This window comes from Polypterus senegalus, chromosome 12 (assembly GCF_016835505.1).
Source record: "Polypterus senegalus isolate Bchr_013 chromosome 12, ASM1683550v1, whole genome shotgun sequence".
Taxonomy (NCBI): domain Eukaryota; kingdom Metazoa; phylum Chordata; class Cladistia; order Polypteriformes; family Polypteridae; genus Polypterus; species Polypterus senegalus.
Window position 1 is genome coordinate 164,259,796 of NC_053165.1, and position 23,649 is coordinate 164,283,444.

At 40.6% G+C, this 23,649-nt stretch overlaps 1 protein-coding gene across 1 annotated transcript; it reads left to right on the forward strand.

Moving 5' to 3' along the window:
* Window positions 1-370: 370 nt before the first annotated feature.
* Window positions 371-18,828, forward strand: LOC120540132 (Schwann cell myelin protein-like). The gene is made up of 7 exons (XM_039770630.1): window positions 371-438; window positions 2,173-2,511; window positions 5,527-5,829; window positions 9,324-9,590; window positions 11,574-11,667; window positions 15,926-15,989; window positions 18,562-18,828. Exons 1-7 carry the CDS (start codon window positions 375-377, stop codon window positions 18,649-18,651), a joined length of 1,221 nt encoding a protein of 406 aa, XP_039626564.1. The 5' UTR covers window positions 371-374; the 3' UTR covers window positions 18,652-18,828.
* The last annotated feature ends 4,821 nt before the right edge of the window (window positions 18,829-23,649 follow it).

A 23,649-nucleotide genomic window follows, 5' to 3' on the forward strand; every position in this document is an offset into this window, starting at 1 on the left:
CCATATTCATAAAGGTGAGTGAAACCTTCAGCATGCCAGAGATAGATAGATAGATAGATAGATAGATAGATAGATAGATAGATAGATAGGAAAGGCACTATATGAGAGATAGATAGATAGATAGATAGATAGATAGATAGATAGATAGATAGATAGATAGATAGATAGATAGATAGATAGATAGATAGATAGATGTGAAAGGCACTATATAATAGATAGATAGATGTGAAAGGCACTATATGATAGATAGATATATAACCTGAAAGGAGCCACACACCCATTAGTCCAAGTTTATTTTCATGTGTTCAAAGCAGAATGAGACTCATCTTCAGATTTATTCTAATCTTTTATTTTTCCCAGACTCTTTGATTGGAATGTGTAAAATGTTTTCCAAGATAATTATAGGAATCCTGACCTTTTATCTCTTCCTTATCAAATGTAAGTAAAGACTTTATTTATACTTTTCTTATTGTTTGATTTATTACTATAATTCTATCTATTGAGTTATTGATTATGTTTTTATTGTTTTGTTCTATCTGTATTGTACTTTACTAATACTGTGCTGTTTATTAATCACACTGCTATTGTGTATTCTGTTGAGTTTTTGTGTTTCTTTTGTCCAGTAGCCTTCATAGTTATCTGCCCTGTCCTCCTACATGTACAACCTAAGGGGTCGGGGACACCTAATGGTGCAGATGGGGCGACTGCCCCCTGCTGTTTAAATAGAAAAGCAGATGTTTCTCAAAAACAAAGTTAGGGACATTGGAGAGCAATGGATTTGATAGTTACATATTGTTTTCCCATTTAACAAGTTTTAAACATCATTAAAAGTAATTCATATTCTCCTGTGACACCATTCTGTTTTCATTTAGGTGGCACCATTATTAGTTAGTCGTCTCTTTGCCATAGTTAGACAGCACAGTCAGTAATGGATGACATGTCACGTCATTATTCTGATGGTTTAAAATGTCAGCATCATGAAACTTCTTGATTTATCCAAATTTGCCAATACAATCTAAAATCCCCAGTCTTCGTTACTTTGCATTATAACTGATTACTGGTTAAGACTTTTCTTCTGTCCCTTTTGACCTCGACCTTCATCTTGCATGTTTCTCTCACTTTGTGCGCTTTTTCTGTAGTTTGACTTTCCTGTTGTGTCCCCTGAATTTGATTTTTGGTTTCATGTCTTCAGCTTTTTTTTCTCAGTTTCTTGTTTCCCAGTTTTTGACCTTAGTTAGTTCATACGTCACTTTCCTTTTTTCTGATTCTGTTCTACACTCCAGCTGCTGTCATTTAACTCATTCGATACACCAGAGAACTATTTGTGTTTTTTCATTGTTTTCTCTCCCTCTGATATTTTGTAACTTTAAAAGCCTTTACTCCATTTTTGGGCCTAAAGAGGTTGTAAGCCTGCCTTTTGAGTTTGGGGTGAGGCTGCCTGTGGTTGTATGATGTTTGTTTTCTTGAGTCCATTTTTGAGATATTGAAGTGGCAGAACAGAAGTAGAAGTAAAATGAAACACCAGGGATGTCTGGGTGGTGTCACTTTGTCTTGAGTAACGACACACTTTTATCAAACGGAGCTCTAGGGAGGTGAACTTGACTCCACATGTCATGCCAAGCTTTCGTTTGCTGCACTCACATACTTGCAAATAGCCTTCCAGTTACTGTCTTAGAATTGTGTCCCATTGATGAGGTACAAAACCAACAGTCACTTTTGAGCTTTCTGGTCTGTTGTGCTGTGCTAATAACAAATGACCAACACCTGCTTTTCACTAACATGTAGAAGTAATGAACTAAACACTTTAAAGAGCAGAGAGTGCAGTTAATGGTGACAACTAACAAATTGTGAGCTCAGGAGCCTTACCATCATACAGCCCCCCGGTGAATGGTGACAGTGACAGTCGTAATTATGACAAACGTCCAAACACACTTTATATGAGTTAGATACAAAATAACAAGATGCAAAAGAGACGTGCCCTGATTTATGACCACAACATGAGAGGACAGCACAAGTCACAAATCAGCCTGAGGTGAAACCCAACCAACACACCGCTGTATTGTCAGTCTATTTGGTTTATAATGCTAATCATAGGAAACTAAGGGAATAAATAATTTAATGAGGACGTCACGTGAAATGCTAATAACTCTGAGTCGTGTTTGTCCTTTTCAGTTTCGAGGTCTGATGACTGCATCCTGCCTTTACAGATGACAACTCTGAGCGGCTCCTGTCTGCTGATCCCGTGCACCTTTGGGCCTCGTACACCGAGCTCTGGAGCTGTTGGAGTTTGGAACATTGGCTTTAAGTCTCAGACCCCAGTATCCAGAGGAAATACATCACTAGAGCGCTGGGCAAACGTCAAAGTCAGCCTTCTTGGGGATGTGACACAAAGAAACTGCACCACACTGTTGGAAAACTTGAGCACTTCAAACACAGAAACATACTATTTTAGGGTTGAAAGTGACAGCTTGAAGTACGGCTATGCTGAAGGAGTTCATATTAACATATTAGGTAAGGATGTGATTTCTGAACTCTGCTCTGACGTGGATGTATCAGGGTGTTTAAAACTTGTGTTGCACTTTTCTGCTGGTGCTCTGTTGGCTACAATTGAAAGCCACCGGGGAGACCCTTTGTTAATCAACTAATACAACCTCACTTAAGAATATGAGATTTTAAAAGCAAATGAAAATAACTGTAAAAAAAAAAATAAAAATACCGGACTTGATCTATAAGAGGAATACAGAGCTTAAGGGAGCAATGGTGTTAGTGTCCACTAGAGGGCGCTGCTGTCTGATTACCATGAAATGACTTGAGAGACCACCTGGGGGTGAATGTCAGGTGGGGTTTACAGTGAACTACACACCAAAGTCACGTTTAGTCTGGGGGGTCAAACTGATGGGGAGGAACAAAGGCACCAAGAATAAGACAAGGGGATGGCACAGCTGGTGATATGGAGAGGACTGGGAAGGTTCATACTGGGACCTATTTTGATCTATGTCACATAGAGCACATTGAAAAATGTATTTAGCCATGAAAAGTATTTCTGCATTTTATTACCTCCAATTCGAAACTTACAGTATATTAAAGTATCTTTCCAGATGGTCTACAAAACAGTTCATATGATGCCAAACCTAAAGAAACAAATTTACTAACGAAACACTAACACAAAACTGTGACATTTCAAAAGTATTCATACCCTCTGTCAATATAAGGCTAACTTAACTCGGGTGCCGTGTATCACCTGACCAGCTTCCTGAATTTACGTTGGGTCTCCAGCTGTGTGGGAAATGCATGGCTGACCTGTTCTCAATAAACCAATGAGGATGGATCTCCCATCTCCTATTACTATTATTATTATTATTATTATTATTATTATTCCAGCAGTGTTGGAGATTTTCCACTAAGCAAACCAAAATGAAGGCAAAAGAGCATTCAAAACAAGTCACAGGTATACAGGAGCACAGATCTCAGGAAGGACCACCTTAAAGATACTGAACAGACTTTGGAACACTGGACAGTTCATCATACAGAAATGGAAAAAAAAGGAAACTACAACTCAACTGCCAGGTTTTGCCACCCACCTATATTAGCCACTGAACCAGAGTGGCACTTACTGTGGTGGCATTTGAGTCACAAAAGTCAGTAAATGTAATTGAAGAGATTATTCATGGTTTAAGGACCTCCAAAACATTGCACAAGAAGGGTCTTTGTTATGGAGGAGAGGCAGGGAAAGGCCCTGAATGGAAAGAATATGATCTTACCCAGAAGAACTTGCAAAATATCACTTGGTGTATCCTGCTGAGATGTGGCAGAAAGTCTTCTGCTCTGGAGAAACATTTTTATATTGAACAATGGCACATGTCATAATAATAATAATAATAATAATTCATTTTATTTATATAGCACCTTTCCCATGCCCACATGGAGCATAAACCAAAGATGGCACATTAGCCAGGTGACAACTTTACCACATTGCGTGAAGAGCAGGGACTGGCAATCTGGTCAGGACTGATGGGAAGATAAATATTTGACAATCCAAAGAGATCCTGGATGAAAATCTGCTGTTATGAGAAGCAGCGGTCTGTGTGGCTATGGGCCTGAATCTGAGGAGAGCCTCTACCTGACCACACCACCTCTGCTAGAAGTCCTAAAGTTCTCTCTGCTGCTACTATAGAGAAGCTAAAAGCGTATTTCACATGGAAGTGGGATATTCACAGTACTGGTAGATCTGTGTTAAGGTCTAGTGCTGATCTACAAAGGCAGCTTTAATTTGTCCATTAAGTGTTCTTCATAGTTTGATGAGGTGCCACATGAGAGGTTGGGCATCAAACTAAAAGAAGTGGCAGTTCATGGTGTGGAGTGTAGATTTATGCCAAATTGGCTCAGACACAGGAAGCAGAGGGTGATGGTGTGAGGAACCTCATCAGAACTGGCCAATGTTAAGAGTGGTGACCAGAAGGGGGCAGTGCAGGGGCCGCTGCCATTTTTAATACATTTAAATGATTTAGATAGGAATATAAATAACAAGCTGGTTAAGTTTGCAGATGATACCAAGATAGGTGGATTGGCAGATAATTTGGAATCTGTTAAATCATAGCAGAGGGATGTGGACAGCAGACAGGCTTGGGCAGATTTGTGGCAGATGAAATATCAGTAAATGTAAAGACTTCATGTAGGAAGTAAAAATATGGGGCATGAATGCACAATTGGAGGTCTGAAATTTGAACATACACCTTATGAGAAGGATCTAGGAGTCATAGTGGACTCTACGCTATCAACTACCAGGCAGTGTTCAGAAGACATTAGGAAGGCTAACAGAATGTCAGGTTATATAGCGCCTTGATGTGTGGAGTACAAGTCACAGGAGGTCCTGCTCAAGCTTTATAACACACTGGTGAGGCCTCATCTGGAGTCCTGTGTGCAGTTTTGGTCTCCAGGCTACAAAAAGGACATAGCAGCACAAGAGAAGGTCCAGTGAAGAGCGACTAGGCTGATTCAAGGGCTACAGGGGTTGAATTATGAGGAAAGATTAAAAGAGCTGAGCCTTTACAGTTTAAACAAAAGAAGATTAAGAGGTGACATGATTGAAGTGTTTAAAATTATGAAGTGAATCAGTCCAGTGGATCAAGACTTGTATTTTAAAATGAGTTCATCAAGAACACGGGGACACAGTTGGAAACTTCTTAAGGGTAAATTTCACAGAGATGTCATGCAGTTTTTCTTTCTACAAAGAACCACAAACATTTGGAATAAGTGACCAAGTAGTGAGGAGGACAGAAGAACTTTAAGGGCCTTCAAAACTTAACTTGATGTTATTTAGAAGAATTAAGTGGATAGGACTGACAAGTACTTTTTGGGCCAATTGACCTGTTCTCATTCAGATTGTTCTAATATTTGTTTCTTTGGACTCAATTATTTCAACATAAGTTTGCAGAGGGAGGCTTCTATTTTATTAACAACTCATTCCAGACACTTCTGGAGTTCACCTCTGCCATGACTTAAATTGTACATTTTATTCTTCCACAGACTCACCGAATGCCCCTCTGCTCAACTCAATAAGTCCAGTGGAGGAGAACTTGAACATCAGTTTAAACTGCAGCTCTCCACTGTCCTGTCCCACACAACCTCCCATTCTGACATGGAGTGACACTCTGAACGGGACGGTGCTCCAGAATATCACCAGCAACAATGGGAGTCAGTCCTTGTCATCACTGCTGACCTTTAGAGCTTCATACCAACTCGACATGAAGAGCATCAGCTGCACAGTGTGGTACCCGGTGGGGACTGAAAACCGCAGTGCGTCAGCGAGTGTCCTTCTTCAAGTCTGGTGTAAGATTACGTCTCTTCTACATTATGTGTTCCTGCTGTCGTAGCTTTGCTTTATTTTTCAATGTGCCTTGTTTTGTAAGAGCCACATAGCTGAAAAAAAATATCAGTATTATTTGGGTTTAAAGGTTTTGACGCACTGCGAGCGTTCATTTGCTGTGTGGTTTGAATACGTTGGGTTGCCCATTCTGCTCCTGCCAGATGAAGTTCTTTCCATGCCGAGTGTTGTTTTCCATCCTTGTGTCCCTTTTGTTCCACTTTACTTGGTAACATTTATTGCGACACGTTGCCTGCTTGTCCTTTCAGCCATCTTCAGCCTCTTGCTCCTCACGGTGTCTTAATTGGTTTTGCTCACAGGAGCTCGTTGTGGTCGTCATTTCTAACTCATTCTCTTCTGTAGGGAGTTGGTCTCCCACTGAGTTCTTAGGGTTCAGTTGTTGAGTGACATTATGGGCTCACTGTGATGTTCTTTTACGTTTCTTACCACTCGTTCAGCTTCAAGCCTGACTCTCTCCCGTGTTTCAATGTGATTATTGTGTAGATGCTGAATGGTGGCCTCTTTTTATTCTTTATAAGATAAAGTAAAAGATCCAACTGAATTGACTGATGTTGAGACCCAAAAAGGCGTCTCTCACACCAAAACATGGCCTTTACTTACTGACACAGTGATGGCACTGATTGATTTTTGTTCAGTTTTCATATCTACTTTGTACAGAAAGTAGATGTCATGGATTATTAAGGTATGTATTCATATGCTTGTTAGGTTTAATGTGAATTCACTGTATCTTCCCTTGTAGACGCTCCAAAGAACACTGGCATCATCGCTAATACTTCTACAGATATTTTGGAGGGCAGCACCGTGAACCTGCAGTGCACATCCAATGCAAACCCAGTCAGCAACTACACCTGGTTCAAGGTGAACGGATCTTCTGAGCTCCTGACAAGTTTTGGGCAGAACTTGACCATCAAGACCGTGAGCCGCAGTGACAACGGCGTGTATTTGTGTCGGGCACAAAACGGGTTTGGACACGGCAACTCATCTGTGACTCTGAATGTACAATGTAGGTATAAACAGCACTCGGTATGCTTGAGATGTTATGGTGACCATGAGGCCTGAGGGCTGCTACCAGTAACAGGAGTGTGAAAGAAGACTACAGTAGAGGAATATGAAAAAGAGGGCAGAATAAAATACACGAGTACAAAAGCCATATGCATAGAAGAACTTAAAATATTTAGACAGAAATACAGTAATAAATAATACACTGGGGCAATGAAATAGATTTATAAATCAGTACAATGGAGGGATTGTCAGGCATGTGTAACACGTAAAGCAAATATCACTTTTGAACATTTCTTAATAGTCAAGTCACGTTTAGTGTCAGGTGTAGTACAAAGAAATCTGTATTTATATGTACAAACAGAACAGTTGAAAAAATGTAATAGAAAGTAATAATCTGAGGGTAAATCAATAAGTAAAGGCAGTTTGGAAATGAACCACAGCAGATAGAAGCTGACACAATACAACACGTTCACAGTGGCTTATGGGTAGTTCAGACACACAACACAATTTTCTGGCACTACTCCAATCTTCAAATTGCTTTTACTTTATGATTTAACCTTTTAATAATAATAATAATAATAATAATAATAATAATAATTGTAAAAACAACTGAGGCCACCAGGAGGCTCCAAATATTTGGTTATCAAAACCCCAACCTTGAGCCGAGTTGTGGCCAAGCAGGAATCGAAACAAAGACCCACAATGGAATACATTTGAAAGACTGGAGGAGAGCGAAGAAACGTGTTTGATGGAAGCGGTGATTTTGTGTGAAGAACGTGGATTGAGTGCCTGAGAACACACTGAGTCTTGATTGTTATTTTGAGGTAAATACGCAAATCAAATCTACTTTTATCGGGTCACACGCAGTTAAACAAAGTGCTGTGTGTAGTGAAATGCTGAACTGTTAAACTCCAGGACTGTGCATTAGAAGAATATAAAAAGAAACAATAAATCATCATATCTATACATATCAATAAATAAAAATCAATACATGCAATGGCAGCAGCAGTGTGCATTAATTAAATTAATGGTTTGATTATATAAGCGTTGTATCCAGCAGGTAATGTGTACTCCTTAGGACTGCAGCTTTTACTTGAACCCGTGCTGCATATTTTTGATTTGATTTGATATACTTTGTTAATCTTTAAAATCATCATCATAATAATATTTATTTACAGTATATAGCAACTTATCATGCATGTACATGATATACCATATTTAACTGGATTATTATCATTAATTAATTAGTACTTTTTTAATTTCCAATAAATGCAACTATACTAAATACAAAATCAGCCAGGTATTTTTAAGCAAATTGTAACCACTGAAGTGTTAAACAAACCTTCACATTTATCAGATAAAGGATTTCTAATTAAAATATTTATACATTCATACAAAGGCAGAACATTCAAAGTGGCGCCTCACGCTCGTTGAGTTTTTTGAAGTCGCACTAAAGGCTCTCCAAACTGTCTGTGCTGGGGCTTTGCACTTTTTCTTCTATCAAAAAGATAAAAATGTCTCACAAATAGTAATAAATCTTACATTATTATTATTATTATTTCAAAGAGTCTCCTCTCCACGTGGCTAATTACGTATGCCTGGGGTACGCGCCTCCTTCTCTTGTATTGACGTGGCACTTGAAGATCGTCCTGCACTTTTGGCGACAAGCAGAGATAACTCGTTATTTATGCTGTGTATGTTTCATCAAAATAAAATTTGAGGATCTGCATGATTTATTTATCTGTTAAGCTCCTCAAATTGAGTCCATCTATCATACACAGTATTAATGTGCCTTTATAGCTTTACATTTTATAGCATTTGTTTTTTTGTAATAAACTGGTATGATTGCTGATGCTATAGAAGTTCACCAGCCGCCTGAGCACCTTTGGTCTGCATGTTCTGTTCATATCTCCCTGAGTTTTCTCTGCTAACCCCGCGTGTCTCCAAGTGTTCAAATCTGCAGTGAGATCTGTGTGAACGATCGTGTGCTCTTCATCGTGTTAAGCACTGCGGACCGCGTCTCTGTGAGATCATAGAAGAAAGAACGAAGTGAGAGATGTGCAAGTTTCATAACCGAGGGAGGCGTCCCATCCAATGTTGGCTGTTGTTACAACTCCAGGGGATGGCTCGCTGGCCTCGCAAAGCATTATGGGACACTGAAAAAGAAGTTCTCCTAAACTGGCTGAATTATCAGTAAATAGTGACGAACAGGAGCGAACGCAAACACAGCAAATTTAATGTGAGTAACACTTTGGAGAGATTCGCTGATCAACACTCTTCATCAGTCAGCATATTAGTGAAGTTGTGAGTATTAGAAATGTTCACTCCTTTGGATTTGAGGTCTCAGCCTTCTTAACTCCTTGAACAACATCATTTTAAATGTGCCAGTAGAATTACGTTGCCCTTTTTCTTAAACAGTCATAATATCTTTTTCTAGATCCTCCAAAGGAAACTACTGCACACATTTATCCTGCAGCTGACATCATGGAGGGAACACAAGTCATACTGAGCTGCATCTCGGTTATAAACCCATCTGGGAACTACACCTGGTTTAAAGGAAACGGATCTGACGCCACCAGAAGAGCAGCCGGGCAGAATCTGAGCATCTCAGCGGTGACACTTGGTGACAGTGGGGTGTATTACTGTCAGGCAGACAACCAGTATGGAGGAAAAAATTCAACAGCCGTGACTTTACGTATACAGCGTAAGTATCACACAGCTGATTCGAGGTGACAGTCACAAAGACGATACAATTTAAACTTCCTAATTAAGGATCAAAGAGTTCTCCTGATATTTTGTCTTGTTTTACTAACTTTGTGGGTGGCACACTGGCACAGTCATTAGCTCTGGCGCCTTACTGTTCAACGAGGTTCAGTTTAAAACCCTGCCCAGTCCCTGTCTCTATGGCCTTTTCCAAGGGTTTTTCCATTTTTTTCAGAAGTTTTTTCTTGTCCTCTTAGGGAGTCAAAACCCAGGGCCTGTTAAAGCCCATTTCAGTATTCCTTATGAGAGTTCCGGCTGTACAAGAAGTTAATTGTTATTGCTGTTATGGGGTTTATTCTCTTGACGTGTGTTTGTGGATCTTACTCTTTTGGCTTTCGGTTATAAGTATTAATAAAATACCTCGAATCAAAAGACTGAACTCTAATGTCTGGAAATGGCTTGTGCTCATTTTGGAACCAAAGACCATGAGAAAAATATAAAAGCTCAGGCAATTGAATTGAAAATTGAAGCTCACCTACAGACGGGTGGACGACATCGCTCCTAGGAAACACGTCACCCAGACTCTCAAAGCGGACAGAGCCGACTGGCAGGAATCCCACCCCACAAGTGCATCCTGCTTTGCCAAGAGCTGTCTTTGACTTTTATTAACTGCAGCGTAAGCCGATGTTTAAAGAAGCTGAGTGTATCTATCATGGCTCAGCCAAGGTTCCTTTACTGGTTGGGATTCAAGTTCATGTTTAATGTCTCTTTTTCACTTTTAAATCATTAATTTACGTACTTAATGTTTCTTCTTTATTTTTGTTTTGTCTCTGTGTCTGTGTAGCCCGTGTTTTGTCTCATGTGTTTTAGAGGTGATTCCCCAAGAGGCGGAGCCAACTGTCATTCACTGCTAGGATCAGGCTCCGCCCTATAAATGGGAGGGTCTTCCACAGCTTCTGGTGGTTCATTTTGGATGTGCCAGGGAGTGGAGGGCTTACTTGTGTTCTGCTCTGCTTTGTGCTTTTTGTGATGTCCTGAAATGTTGACCCTGTGCTCTGTTTTTGACTTTGCCTTGGAATTCTCTTTTGGGACTGTGTCTGCCATGGATTACCTTGTCTTCTCAGGTGCTTCCTTTTGTGTTCTTAGGACCTTCTTGTACTACAGAGCATTTCTGTTAAAATAAATATTTTAATTCATAAAGATTGGTGCAAAGAGATTTCTCCGCATCTTAACATCAGCAAAACCAAGGAACTGCTTATTGACATTTGACACACCAAAGAGCCTCCATGTCTGGTCACTACTCAAGAAGTGGATGTAGAGGTGGTCCACTCCCACAAGTACTTGGGGGTCCACATTAATGACAGGTTGGCCTGGTCTCATAACACAGAGGAATTAGAGAAGAACAGACTCTTGTATCTTTGGAGCTCCTTTAACATGGGAAGTGACATCCTTCATGTCTTCTACAGCTCTGTGATGGACAGTGTGGTGTGCTGGGCTGCTCACGTCACTTCAAGAGAGGACCACCAAATCAACAAGCTAATCAAAAGGGCAAGCTCACTTATTGGATGCACTCCGGACCCCCTCGAGGTCGTAGCAAAAAAGGGAATTAAAGCAAAACCGAGTGCTATTATGAACAATGCTGAACAAACTCTCTCTAACACACAAACACTGAGGACATTCAGCCAACAAATTATTCAGTAGAAGTGTATGATGAAATGGGACTGGGACTCCTTTATACCGACAGCAACAATCAGCACACAGATAAATGGTGTATCCCAGTGACACTCCTCTGGCATTAAGTGCCATCCAAAGGTCCCAAAATAGATCAGCATTTAAAGACTTGGGTCAATCGCAGGTTCATAGATGAAGCCATTGAAGTGTTTGTAAGTGCAGATGATGTCAGGATGTCCGAGTTTAACAGACAGGCAGCTTCAAGCATATTTTCTGTTTCACTCTCTGATTTGTTCCTTCTTTCTCATTTCAGCCTCACCACTGAACACCATTCTTCTTCATGCAATTATTGGAATTGTTGCGTCCCTTTTCATATTTTTACTTGTGGTTATTTTAACTTGGAGAAGGTAAGCTGAAAAACTACTTGTTAAAATGTTATTGGCAAACAGCGTACAGTGCAAAGAATATCAACTCTGTGCTGTTAATGTAATATGTGGCCAGTGGGTGGCGCTGCACATGGCCTGCCTCTTAGCACAAGACTACTGCTGGCTTCATGTGGAACTCTGATGGCTTTAAAGTTACCTTCACTCCATGCAGAACACATTTAGGTAATCAACACATCACGTGACACTCATACATACATGACAAACTGAGGGCCTAATATGGATCAAGAAAACTGATACACATAAAGTTTTTACAAATGTTTCAGCACACACTCACTGATCAGATTATTAGGACCACCATACTAACACTAGATAGGGTCTCCTTGAGCCTTCTGGTCTTCATGTCTTTGATTCCACGAGATGTTGGAAACATTCTTTAGAGATTCTGCTCCAATGCTGACGTGATTGCATCACATAATTCTTGCAGATCTTCTTCCTCATCCCTAAGGCATTCTATTGGATTCTGATCAGGTGACTAGGAAGGCCACTGAAGAACACTGAAGTCATCGTCATGGTCATGCAGAGCCAGTCAGTCTATTAAGTGAAATAGAGTGCCATTTATGTAACTCAAGCGGTGTGCTTCAGAAATCCATAATCCAGTGTCCATAATACAGAAATCAACGCCACATTATGAATGCTGAAGAGTGCTGTTTTGGTAAGTCAAGGGGTGCACACTTTGGACACCCCCCACCCCCAAACCAACATTAAGGATCCCTATGGGCTTCGACCAGCACACAATGAGTGTGCTTTGTAAAAATGGTGGCATTACCATGCTGAAAGTAGCCTAAAGTAGCATAAATTGTGGCCATGAAGAAATACATGTGGTCAGCACCAACACTCAAATGGGCCGTAGCATTCAAGCAATGACTGACTGGTATTAACAGATCCAAAGTGACCATGAAAACATTCCCCACACCACCAGCCTGGAGTGTTGACACGTCACACATTGGGTGCATGGATTCATCCTGTTGACACCATATATATATCTATTGTCACACATGTGTCCATGGGAGGAAGCTAAAGGGCTTGAGTAAGGGCAATTCCGAGTCAGACCGGGATGTGGCAGAGTGCACTAATTCTTTTTCTCCTTGGCCTGCAGACCATCCACAGGAGAGTCCACCTGGCCCTGTTGACGTCACTTCTGGGTGCAGGCCTATAGAGGAAGAGCTTGTCGGCTCCGGCCCCTTTGATGTCACATCCGGGCTCGTGCCTATGGCTGAAAATCCTTATGAGCCAACCCCTCTGACTTCTAAAACATTAGAACATTAGAAGATTAGAACTATCTAAACTAGCACAGGCCATTCAGCCCAACAAAGCTCACCAGTCCTATCCACTTGTTTCTTCCAAGAAAACATCAAGTCGAGTTTTGAAAGTCCCTAACGTCTTACTGTCTACCACACTACTTGGTTGCTTATTCCAAGTGTCTATCGTTCTTTGTGTAAAGAAAAACTTCCTAATGTTTGTGCGAAATTTACCCTTCACAAGTTTCCAACTGTGTCCCCGTGTTCTTGATGAGCTCATTTTAAAATACAAGTCTTGATCCACTGGACTAATTCCCTTCATAATTTTAAACACTTCAATCACGTCACCTCTTAATCTTCTTTTGCTTAAACTGTAAAGGCTCAGCTGTTTTAATATTTCCTCATAATTCAACCCCTGTAGCCCTGAATCAGCCTAGTCGCTCTTCTCTGGACCTTTTCTAGTGCTGCTATGTCCTTTTTGTAGCCTGGAGACCAAAACTGCACACAGTACTCCAGATGAGGCCTCACCAGTGTGTTATAAAGGTTGAGCAGAACCTCCTTGGACTTGTACTTCACAGATCGTGCTATATAACCTAACATTCTGTTAGCCTTCTTAATGGCTTCTGAACACTGTTGGGAAGTTGATAGCTTGGATCAACCTAAAGCCTCCACCTTTTCCTTATTCCCTCAGTTCTGTTTTGGACTCGATTTTGTGCACATCAGTGCTGTGAAACATGCAGCCAGGAAACCAAATATATGGGTGGCAACCCCAAACCTGGCTATGGCTCTCTGTGGAGTTTCTGGCAATAGATATATAGAGTCAGATGATGTGAAGGACACACCACAAAGGTTTGGGTAGCCACCCTATATACTTGAAGATTTCGGCTGAAAACAAAGAATAAACCAACAGTATCTCTTTACAGAGCTGAGTCCACAACTGAACTGATTTGTAACAAACAAAATGGAGTTTTCAAAGCTGGTGAAGGGAATTGATGTCATCAGGATCAGAACCAGAACTGACGTCATCGGGGCTGGAAGTGGAAGTGACATCATCGGGCCCAAGGCGGAATTTCCCGCAGCTGGTCTGCAGAATAAAGATAGAAAGGGACAGTGCTCTCTGCCACCATCAGTCCAGCATAAAATAAGCCTTTATAGAGCCCTTTAGCTGACTCCCATGAGCACATCTGTGACTATACAGTATATTATACAGTATATATATATATATACAGTATATTAATTAAAAAGTAGTCCACACATACATAGTAAACAATTACTGAACAGAATAATAACAAGAAATAATACTGTATATAATTACACAAATAATAAATGAACAGAACAATATTACTATATAATAAAATGATGAGGTCTGTGTGTGGGTCCAGTCTCTTCGAGCAATCTGATAGGTCACTTTGGCTTTACTGTGATTGGTCAGTTTCGCTTTGGTAACGTTTGGTTCTGTGATTGTTTCCTGGCAGACCACAGTTATAAGTCACCCCTCTTTTGCTGCTCCTGTTTGCCAGTTTTTGGGATATGCAGGTCCCAGCTTCTGTGTTCTGACACCCACGTCTACAGTCCATCACCTTCTGTCCGTTGCTCTCTTTCAGACTATCACTGTAGCTCATTTCTTATGAGTGCTCTCTTTCTCTTACCCCTGACTGACATAATCATTCTAAGCCCTTGGTAATAGAAAAACAGCAAAGACGTGCAAGGAGGATAAACAGGCTTAATACATTTTAATGAAATAACTGGTGCCATAAATGAAAGTAAATGAATGCAGCAATCCACAGCATGCAATCTGGTTGAAACTGTGGCTTTGAAAATACACAAAGTTCAGCGACACATTCAATATGAGTGACAATTTGAGGTGACGCTGATCTTATGAGGTGGCTGAAGTCTTGGCAATATCTTAAAAGTATCTTTGGTGCCTTGTTCTCACCCTCGGAGTCTTCTCTCTGGCCTCTCTCAGTCTATGACTTTACAAAGCTTACTTTGCTGCTCTGTCTAACGCCTCTCTCATCCCTCAGGTCTTCTTCCTGTGAGGAGCTTAAACATCTAAGATCTTGTCAAAGGAAAAGCCGTTTTTCACCTTCTATCCCGTTGTCTCGTTATTGTGCCACAGGATGCTTGTTTTCTTCACAATCAGAACCAGCACGTCAGAAACACGTCCATACAGCCTTGTTCCCAGATGTGGTGGCCACCAGGTTGCTTTAATTTCTTAAAAGACATGCAGACAATTATCACAGAATGCCAGACGTTACAAATATACAGCAACAAAATGAAACAACAGCACAAGAATTTCAACAAAGCACGTTTCAGAAAAGAAATACATTCTGTGCAGCCCTAACCTCAGTTAACTTCTCTTCATTCCTTAGCATAGTTTCAGAGCCCTGTTAGGATAATTCTGATTTGGCCCCATGTGAGAGTGTGTTTGTGACTCAATGGAAATGACAGGTGGAGCCCCAGTTGACGGGACCACCCTGATGTCACAACTCATGAGCCTGCTCCATTTACTTATACAACTAAATGAAAGGCTCAGGATTGGTAATGTCATGGTGGTCCTGCCTTTTGGGCCTCCACCCACAAAGAGCAAGGAACAGAAGCAAACTTCAAGAGACAGAAGACAGTAGTAGTAAACATAACAGAAGATATGTACAAATGTCACCCATAATCACTCCCAAACATCACAAATGACAATGAAATACATAAACACAAATGACCAGGCCTCAGCCCCGTGTGAACGTCAATTGGATTAAGCAGGTTTGAAAATATTACGTTTTGTTAAGTTAAATTATAATAATACGGTTCTGTGAAGGTCTTTCATCCAGTCTGAGGTTATTACTATTGATGTTCCCTAATCACACGGTATCTGCTCCAAATGAACACATCGACAAGTCCTCATCTGAGAACTCTGTTTGCACCCATCACTATTTTCTTATCAGCAGATGTTTCTCTTTACTAAAATAAGAATTCATTGCTTTTAGGTGTAAGAGGGTCCCAAAAACAAGTGAAAATGGAACCGAAATAAACTTATCCAACCAAACCCAGGTGAGATATTCTGTTACTCAAAATACTGACGTGTTGTAGTGATGACTCCACGAATCGTCCACCCTGTTCTTCTACACACTTAGGATGCTGTCTCACTTGTTTCAGCTTCTCCAGGTCATCATGGTTGGCCTCAGTGATGCTGAAGGCAGGGCCCTGTGGTGGCCATGTTATCTGGTTCATGTCTTCTTCTTTTTCTGTTCTCTGAAAGTAGTTCTTGATCAACATGGCCATTTGTTTGGTTCATTGAAGTTGGAACCAATCAGACACCTCCCTGGTGGTATTGCATGATTGGTGCTTGTATTTCTCAGCTTTGTGGATGTCATTTATTCTGACCAGATCACCAACTTCATTTGCTCTTGACTTGCAGAAGATACAGAAACATTTTTCTACATTGAAATCTCCAGGTCTTCTGTGGACATGGGATGTGTGGCCTTTCAAATTCGGACAAGTCAAGAGCATCTGCTGCCACTGCTCAGCACCCTGGGTCCTTGTGTTTATCTGAAGGCATCAGGAGACCCTTGGCTTTGTTTCCACTTTCCTGGTAGCAAGTCTTCTACTGTATGAAGACCAATTCTGACAAGACTTCTAGGGGAACTCTGTGGTGGGTTTCCATGGTGAAGGTCAACACAGTGTTCTTAAAATGGTGGCACGTGTGACAAAAACAAAATGGAGTTACAGTGGAATGTAAACAAGCATTCATCTTTGTCAGGAGGTGAAAAACACAAAAAACCCTCCGACTCAGATTCTCTGAAGATCCAACGGTGATAACAGAGGACTGATAGAGCTGAACGAGTGCTGCAGCGTGCTCAGGAATCTGTATTTCAGAATATTCCTGTCTCTTTAATTTGCACAAATCACTTGTTTCAGGGGTCTCTCTAGCACAGGAATCTCCTTCTGCAATCTGTTCTTTGAAATGAAGTTTAGTTTGTGTTCTTTTTGTGTTGCTTTCGCTGCCATTGTTTGTCTCCCATCATTAAGACAGTAACCTAACTTTTTAGGGCCACGTCCTGAGTTGTTGTGACCGCCTGGTAACAAAGCAATGGCTTGAAAGGTCGTCTTTCACAGAAATACGTCATCCGTATTTGTGGATAACAAGACTCTTTGTCAAATGTCTTTGTGCCAAATGTAAAACTTTTTCTCATTTTCTGCCGTTGTCTTATGTGTAGTTCACATCTACAGTCTTTTTCTCTCATTTTGTTATCCTGTGTTTCTATCAGTTAGGCCCGCTGCACTTTTCCCGAGTTGTTGTTGTTTAGTTCAAACATCAGTCAGCTGTTGAGGTTGAGAACGTCAGGTCTTTACAGTAATAATCTGCAGATAATGTTGTTCAATCACTTCAGTCTTACGTAGGCTGACATCAGTGCTGTTTATTTCCAGAGAAGTGACTTTATGTGACTTTATTAGTTCATTTATCTAAAGCACCAGGTGGGGGCGCTGTTGTCTTAGCTGTTTGTGCCCACAATCTGCCTGGCATCTGACTGACCTGCATTGGGCATCCGAGGGGCTGTCAGACGAGTAAAAGAGGAAAATCTACAAAATCTACAAGTTCAAGTAACATCTCTAGAGAGCGTTTCTCTGTTTTAAGATGCTTTTTAAATGGAAATTTGGACATTTTACAACTTTGTACAGCACATTGTGTTTGAGATATATGAACTGTGAACAAACCTCTTTGAAAATTACATGTGGCACATCTGAAGTTAATAGGACTACAGTGGGGCTCTGAGAAGTTTCATGCAAAAAGACAGACAGACAGACAGACAGACAGACAGACAGACAGAGATACGTTGGCTTCACACACATCAAAAATGAGCTAAGATGGCGGATGAGAGAGAAATGGTGCATGTGAGCTGTAAGTAAAAAGTAAATGTGCAGGAAAGCAGTGAAGGTTTACAGGAAAGATCAGGAAATGAAAGAAACGCTGAGACCCCAAAGAGATCACCGGGTGGATCAATACCTGTGTGGATATGAGATGGGACGTCCAGCACTATTAAGAGCTTTATTATGAAAGACGGGGTCTGAGAACACCAGTTCTGCACAATATGCAATCAGGCCTCGTCTTTCCAAAATATGTGAAGTGTGTATGAAGTCATGAAACCTCATTTGTCCGAGTCAGACTTTGATTGGTGTGGACTGAAAAAATCTCTGAGAGCCGCTGCAGCAGATCTAGAAGATTCAATAGAGAGCCATGAAGGGGGTGAAGATGGAGGAGAAAGCCAAAGAGATTAAAGACACAAATGAAGGCCCAACAATGAAGCTCGAAGTCGGGAAGGGAGACGCGTCTGTCCGAGTGCCTCGTTGTGATATTTAAAATGTATTCACGTCTTTTTTTGCTGCCGTTTTCTTTGTTATGGGAGCCTCTGTTTGGTGCTGTGGTTGCCATCACATCACTGTGGAACATGGAAGTGTGCAGCACGTGACGTCACCATCAGAACGGGATGAAGGTCAACATGTGCACTTCCTCGCTATTTAACACTCTGCAGAGTAACCTTTGATTTATTTAGAGTTCCTGGTTTAAAAGACTATTACCTATTTATTAACATTCTAATTTTGTAAATGTATTTATTTATTACAGAGTCCATTACCAGAAGGGCAAGAGAACGGCTGTTATGAATCTTTACAAAGAGGGCAGGTGTCAATCTATGAGACTTTAGAGAAGAAATAAACTTGGGCTGGAAGTGCAAATTAGTGCAGCAGTTTATTAAGAAAACAACGTAAATGAGAGGACCTGCTGTTTGAGTCGCCATTTGGCCTTTTGATTCCTGGGTTAAGGTGTCACTTCATTTTAAAGAACTTCGCTTATTAAACTGGAGCTGCCAGTTCAGTTCACCTCCTGCCTGACACTGACAGACACTCAACTGCAGCGCCATGATGGTGACGTCCAACAGCAAATGTGAGCCTTCACACTCCGGGGTGCCACTTGATGTGTGCTGCAGTGCTTTATGTGGACGTCAGTAACAATAAACAGAATTAGAATTGTCTGCAATTTATCATAGCAAGTCTTCTTTTATTCCTTTTCACTTTAGCTAGAGCATTAACAAGAGTTAGTCCTTAAAGTACATTTTGTGGAGAAGCAAAAAGATCGAGTAGTGGAAAAATCGCTAATGGCAGCGAACAAAATGAAGTTCCAGTTGAACTCCAATGTTACCTCTGAGTCTGAGGTTGTGGTTCTCTCGTGAAAGAGTAAATTACTGTCTTCAGGTGAGCGGAGGACCTTAAAGGAGGACGTCGGGCATCTTAATAAGTGGACGGGACTGGAGAGGCGGCAGAGTTCTGGGCCGTCGTGGTGGTTCATCAACATCAATAACTTTAATTTCTACTGCACATTTTCATACAAATGCTGTAGCTCAAAGTGCTTTAAATAATGAAGAAAGAGAAAAAAGACACAATAAATAATAAAATAGAATTAGGGAACACTAATTAATATAAAATAAAAGTACGGTCCGATCGCCAGGGAGGACAGAAAAAACAAAAACAAAAAACTCCAGACAGCTGGAAAAAAAAATAAAAATCTGCAGGGGTCCCGAGGCCATGAGACCACCCGGCCCCCTCTAGGCATTCTACTTGACATAAATGATCTCAATCAGTCCTCATTGTATTCACATGGGTTCACATGGAAGAACTTGATGATGACAGTCACTTGGACTTCTGGCCTTTAATCCAGCAGTGTAGGGACATCACGGTGCTTTGATCACCACCACAGAAAAATGGAAAACGAATAGAAGAGAAAGTAGGAGTTAGTACGGACTGCAGAGCCACCAGGAATGATATTGATAATTAAATGCATATACAGAATATTAGGATTAAACTAAAATGAACATCTGAGAAAGCCATGTTAAAATAATGAGTTTTAGCAGTTTTTTAAAGTTCTCCCCGTATTAGCCTGCCGACTTTCTATCGGTCAGATGTTCCAGATTTTAGGTGCATAACAGCAGAAGGCCGTCTCACCACTTCTTTAAAGTTTAGCTCTCGTAATTCTAAACAGACCCACATTTGAAGATCTAAGGGTACGATTTAGAGTGTTGGGTGAAAGACATTGTGAAGGCTTTGTAAACTATAAGCAGGATTTTAAAATCAATTCTAAATGACACAGGTAACCAGGGCAGTGACATCAAAACTGAAGAGATGTGGTTACAGTTATTGGCGCTGATGTCGATGATCTGCCAAGTGTGTGTCAAGAGGACAAAACTAAAGAAACTGGACATGATCTCAGCTCATGACAGACGTCCATTACATGGAGAACTTAACTTTAGTAAATCAGGAAGGACAGTCGCTTTAAAAAGCCACACAAATCTCTGCCATACGACTATTTTAATAAGAAATATCGGAGAAAATAGTTAAGGTTTGATATGCGTCCTGCAAGCATTTTTGTGCAAACACACTTTTTCAAACTTCCTTAGCTTAACTGGTCTTATCTCTTATTTATTTTGTTTTAATTTCTTTCTTTCTTGTTATTAGCTGTGTAACAGGTGTCTGGTCACACTTTCAGGTAATCTAACTAGACACCATCCAAATATCCGACTACGCCACCCAGTTTATTAAGAGACTGGGAACTCCTGAAATTTACACAATGATAGCACACTTTAAATTGGGCGGTGAGTAAACACACAATGAAAGACACAACAGCAATTTCAGGAAGTAACAGTAACTTCTATTACACTAGACAATAATAAGTACATGAAAAAGATAAATGAACATAAACCAAATCTAACAGTATCATGAAGAAAACTTCTTATCTTAGAAAGTAGTACTAGGTTGTTGTACCGTGTTAGCCATTATGAATGTAGAGAAAAGCCAAGCAAAATGACCCCTTTTATTGGCTAACTACAAAGATTACAATATGCAAGCTTTTGAGGCAACTCAGGCCCCTTCTTCAGGCGAGATGGAATCCAGAAACTGAAGTTTCCTGTGTTTATATCCACACACTAGGACAAGAAACAACAATGGTAAATCTTTAAAGGAAAAATCTTAAATGTAAAATATTAATAGGTTCACTCAGGCTAAGATTAATTTAACAAGAGAGAGAAGAACAATGTATGGTCAAGAGATTTAGATAAGATAACAGTCCAACAAAGTCCTTTGAAGTTTGTGATGAGTTTTTCAAAACAATGCAGATCTGTAGTCAGGTTGTCTGTCAGTCTGAGAGATGCAAACAGTCTTCATACCTGGCTATAAAATTCTTGTCTCTGTTCAAGCCATGCTGTAATGTATTACATTTTAACATGAGCTTAACTTCCCATTCTTTTCTCTCTTGCTGCGTTTTGAAGTTGCCCATAAGCACTGTGACTTTCAAGTCCCTCTCACAGTGTCCATGGCTGTTGAAGTGGGCCGCTACAGGAACATCTGTGTTGCCATGTTTAATGTGGAATCTGTGTAAATTCATTCTCTGGCGGAGTGTTTGTCCAGTTTCTCCCACATAGAGTGTAGTGTCAGGACATTTCATGCAGAGAATTAGGTAGACAACATTCGATGATCTCTTATCTTAGAAAGGAAAGCCCACAGTCCACACTCTAAAAGTCCATTAAAAACATGAATTGGATGATACAACCTGTAGTGGTACAAAGTCCTGTTTGTTCTCAGTGTTACCCCAACACTTAATTGCTCAACTGTCCACGGATGCACTCTGTTCACCGGACACTCGTTTCCAAGAGAATCATGGAATCCCTGTCGCCGTCTCTTCGTTGTTCCTTTTTTTCCACCCTTGGCTTCTTGTCTTGCTGCGACCTAGGCACGCCTTATTTCTTGTCTGCCAGCTTGGCTCGGTCCTTCCATGCAGCCTCCCTCTCTCGCTGGGCCCACAACCGGCGTCTCCTTATGGAGCTGTCTCTTCCTCCCTGGAAGTATTGCCGTCCTTGTGCCTCACGTCGTGCCAGCCACGTACCCTTGTCAGCCTGCGAGCCCCTTTGCTCTGTCCGAGTGTCTTGGCAGTGCTCTCAGTGGATCGTTTCCCTCCACTTGCCTTCTCCTGGCCAGAGCTTAAATCTCCTTCAGTCCCTGCAATTATTAGTTCTAAACAACCAGATTAAACAATGGCACAGCTAAATTTCCTGGGTTTAACAAATAATGAAAACACAAGTCAACAAAATGTATTGTTACCAACCATTAATGAGTACAGATCTGCTGTTTAGAAACCAATATTGTCAAAAATGTTAATTGCCAAGTCAGGTCAATACAGAAATCCTCCAAGGCAAGACTTCAAAGCGGCGACTCCTTTGCAAGACAGCAAATACTTACATCCTGCAGACAGCCATGACACAATCAGTAACTGGATTATCCAGGAAATTGAAAAACAAGGTCCCCTTCTGACATCTGCACCAGAGAAGACACATTTCACGTTTTCTTGTGTACACAACACTGAATAATGAATCCCTTCTCACATTGTGTGTACTTATTAATCATTCTCTGTCCCTTGCAGTCTGAAAGGAAGTGAAGAGTCTTGGGTAATAAACATCACATTTGTGTCTTCATTCTTGAAAACATTGGGTCACGTCTCTGGCAGCTCTGCCGCTGGGTTGGTGACGGTGCAGTGGCTCAAGGTCTTCATCAGGCTGCACCTCCACCTCCACCTCAAGGCCCTTTCTTTTCAGATGTTGTGTAAGATTATGTCACCTGCTCTGTCGGGTGTAATCCTCAGTCTTTTTAGACATGGACATCTCTACATTAGGTGGCCAAAGGTCATTCCAATCCATGCACTTGTCCTACACAGAGCTTTTTAACATATTCAATGAATGAAAAAAATAACTGAAGCTATGCACTTCCACCTTTAGAGGGAAATTGATCTGACTGAAGAGTCCTTTTTTAATTTTAAAGGCTACACATATTAAAAAAAAGATTAGTCCCCTGAAGGCACTGAACCTCAAAGAGAGGCCTTTGACGTGAGAGAACTGCAGCTTCCCTCCATTGACTGGACTGAAAAAGAAATGCAGAACATCAATAAAATAAAAAAAACACATGAAAAGTCATCATTCAAAACCAATAATTCAAAGACAACAAAAATCGCAATAAGGCTGTCAGGAGTAATCGTTAATTTGTGTATTTTGGGGTATTTGAAGAGAATCAATGTTAAGGAGTTTGTCACCATTATGATTCATCTTACAGAGATTACCTTTTTTTTGTAGTTATTTCTTCACGTCACATGATGTTTCAGTTTTTCTATTTTTAGTAAATTTGACAAAAATTCTACATTTGCCATTCTGGGATTCTGAGTGTTGTTTGAGGAGGGAAAAATGAATTGAAATGATTTTAGCACAAATCTGAAACACAGTAAAATATGAAGGGGTCTGAATACATTCAAAATGCTTTGTTTATTTAACAAAATCCTCCTCACTTGTTTCATCATTAAACAGTCGTTATATGCAAAATATGCAAATGACACATTCGACCTGACAGAAACACGTCAGATCTGGAACAATCAGTCATTTAGAAATGGCAAATGGTGACATAAATTCTCAAAGATAACAAATGGAAAAATCAGGGGGGCTGATGGTGCCATCCCGCAATGAAGAAACTCAAACAGTCTCCCCTTTCTAAATATCTGACAAGTCAAATTAAAGAACTGCGATATCTGGAAACTGCATTTATAATATCTGAAAATAAATTCAGGGCAGCAGGATGATGTAGTGGTGCTTCAGTTTCCTCCCTCGGCGCAAAGACATGCAAATTA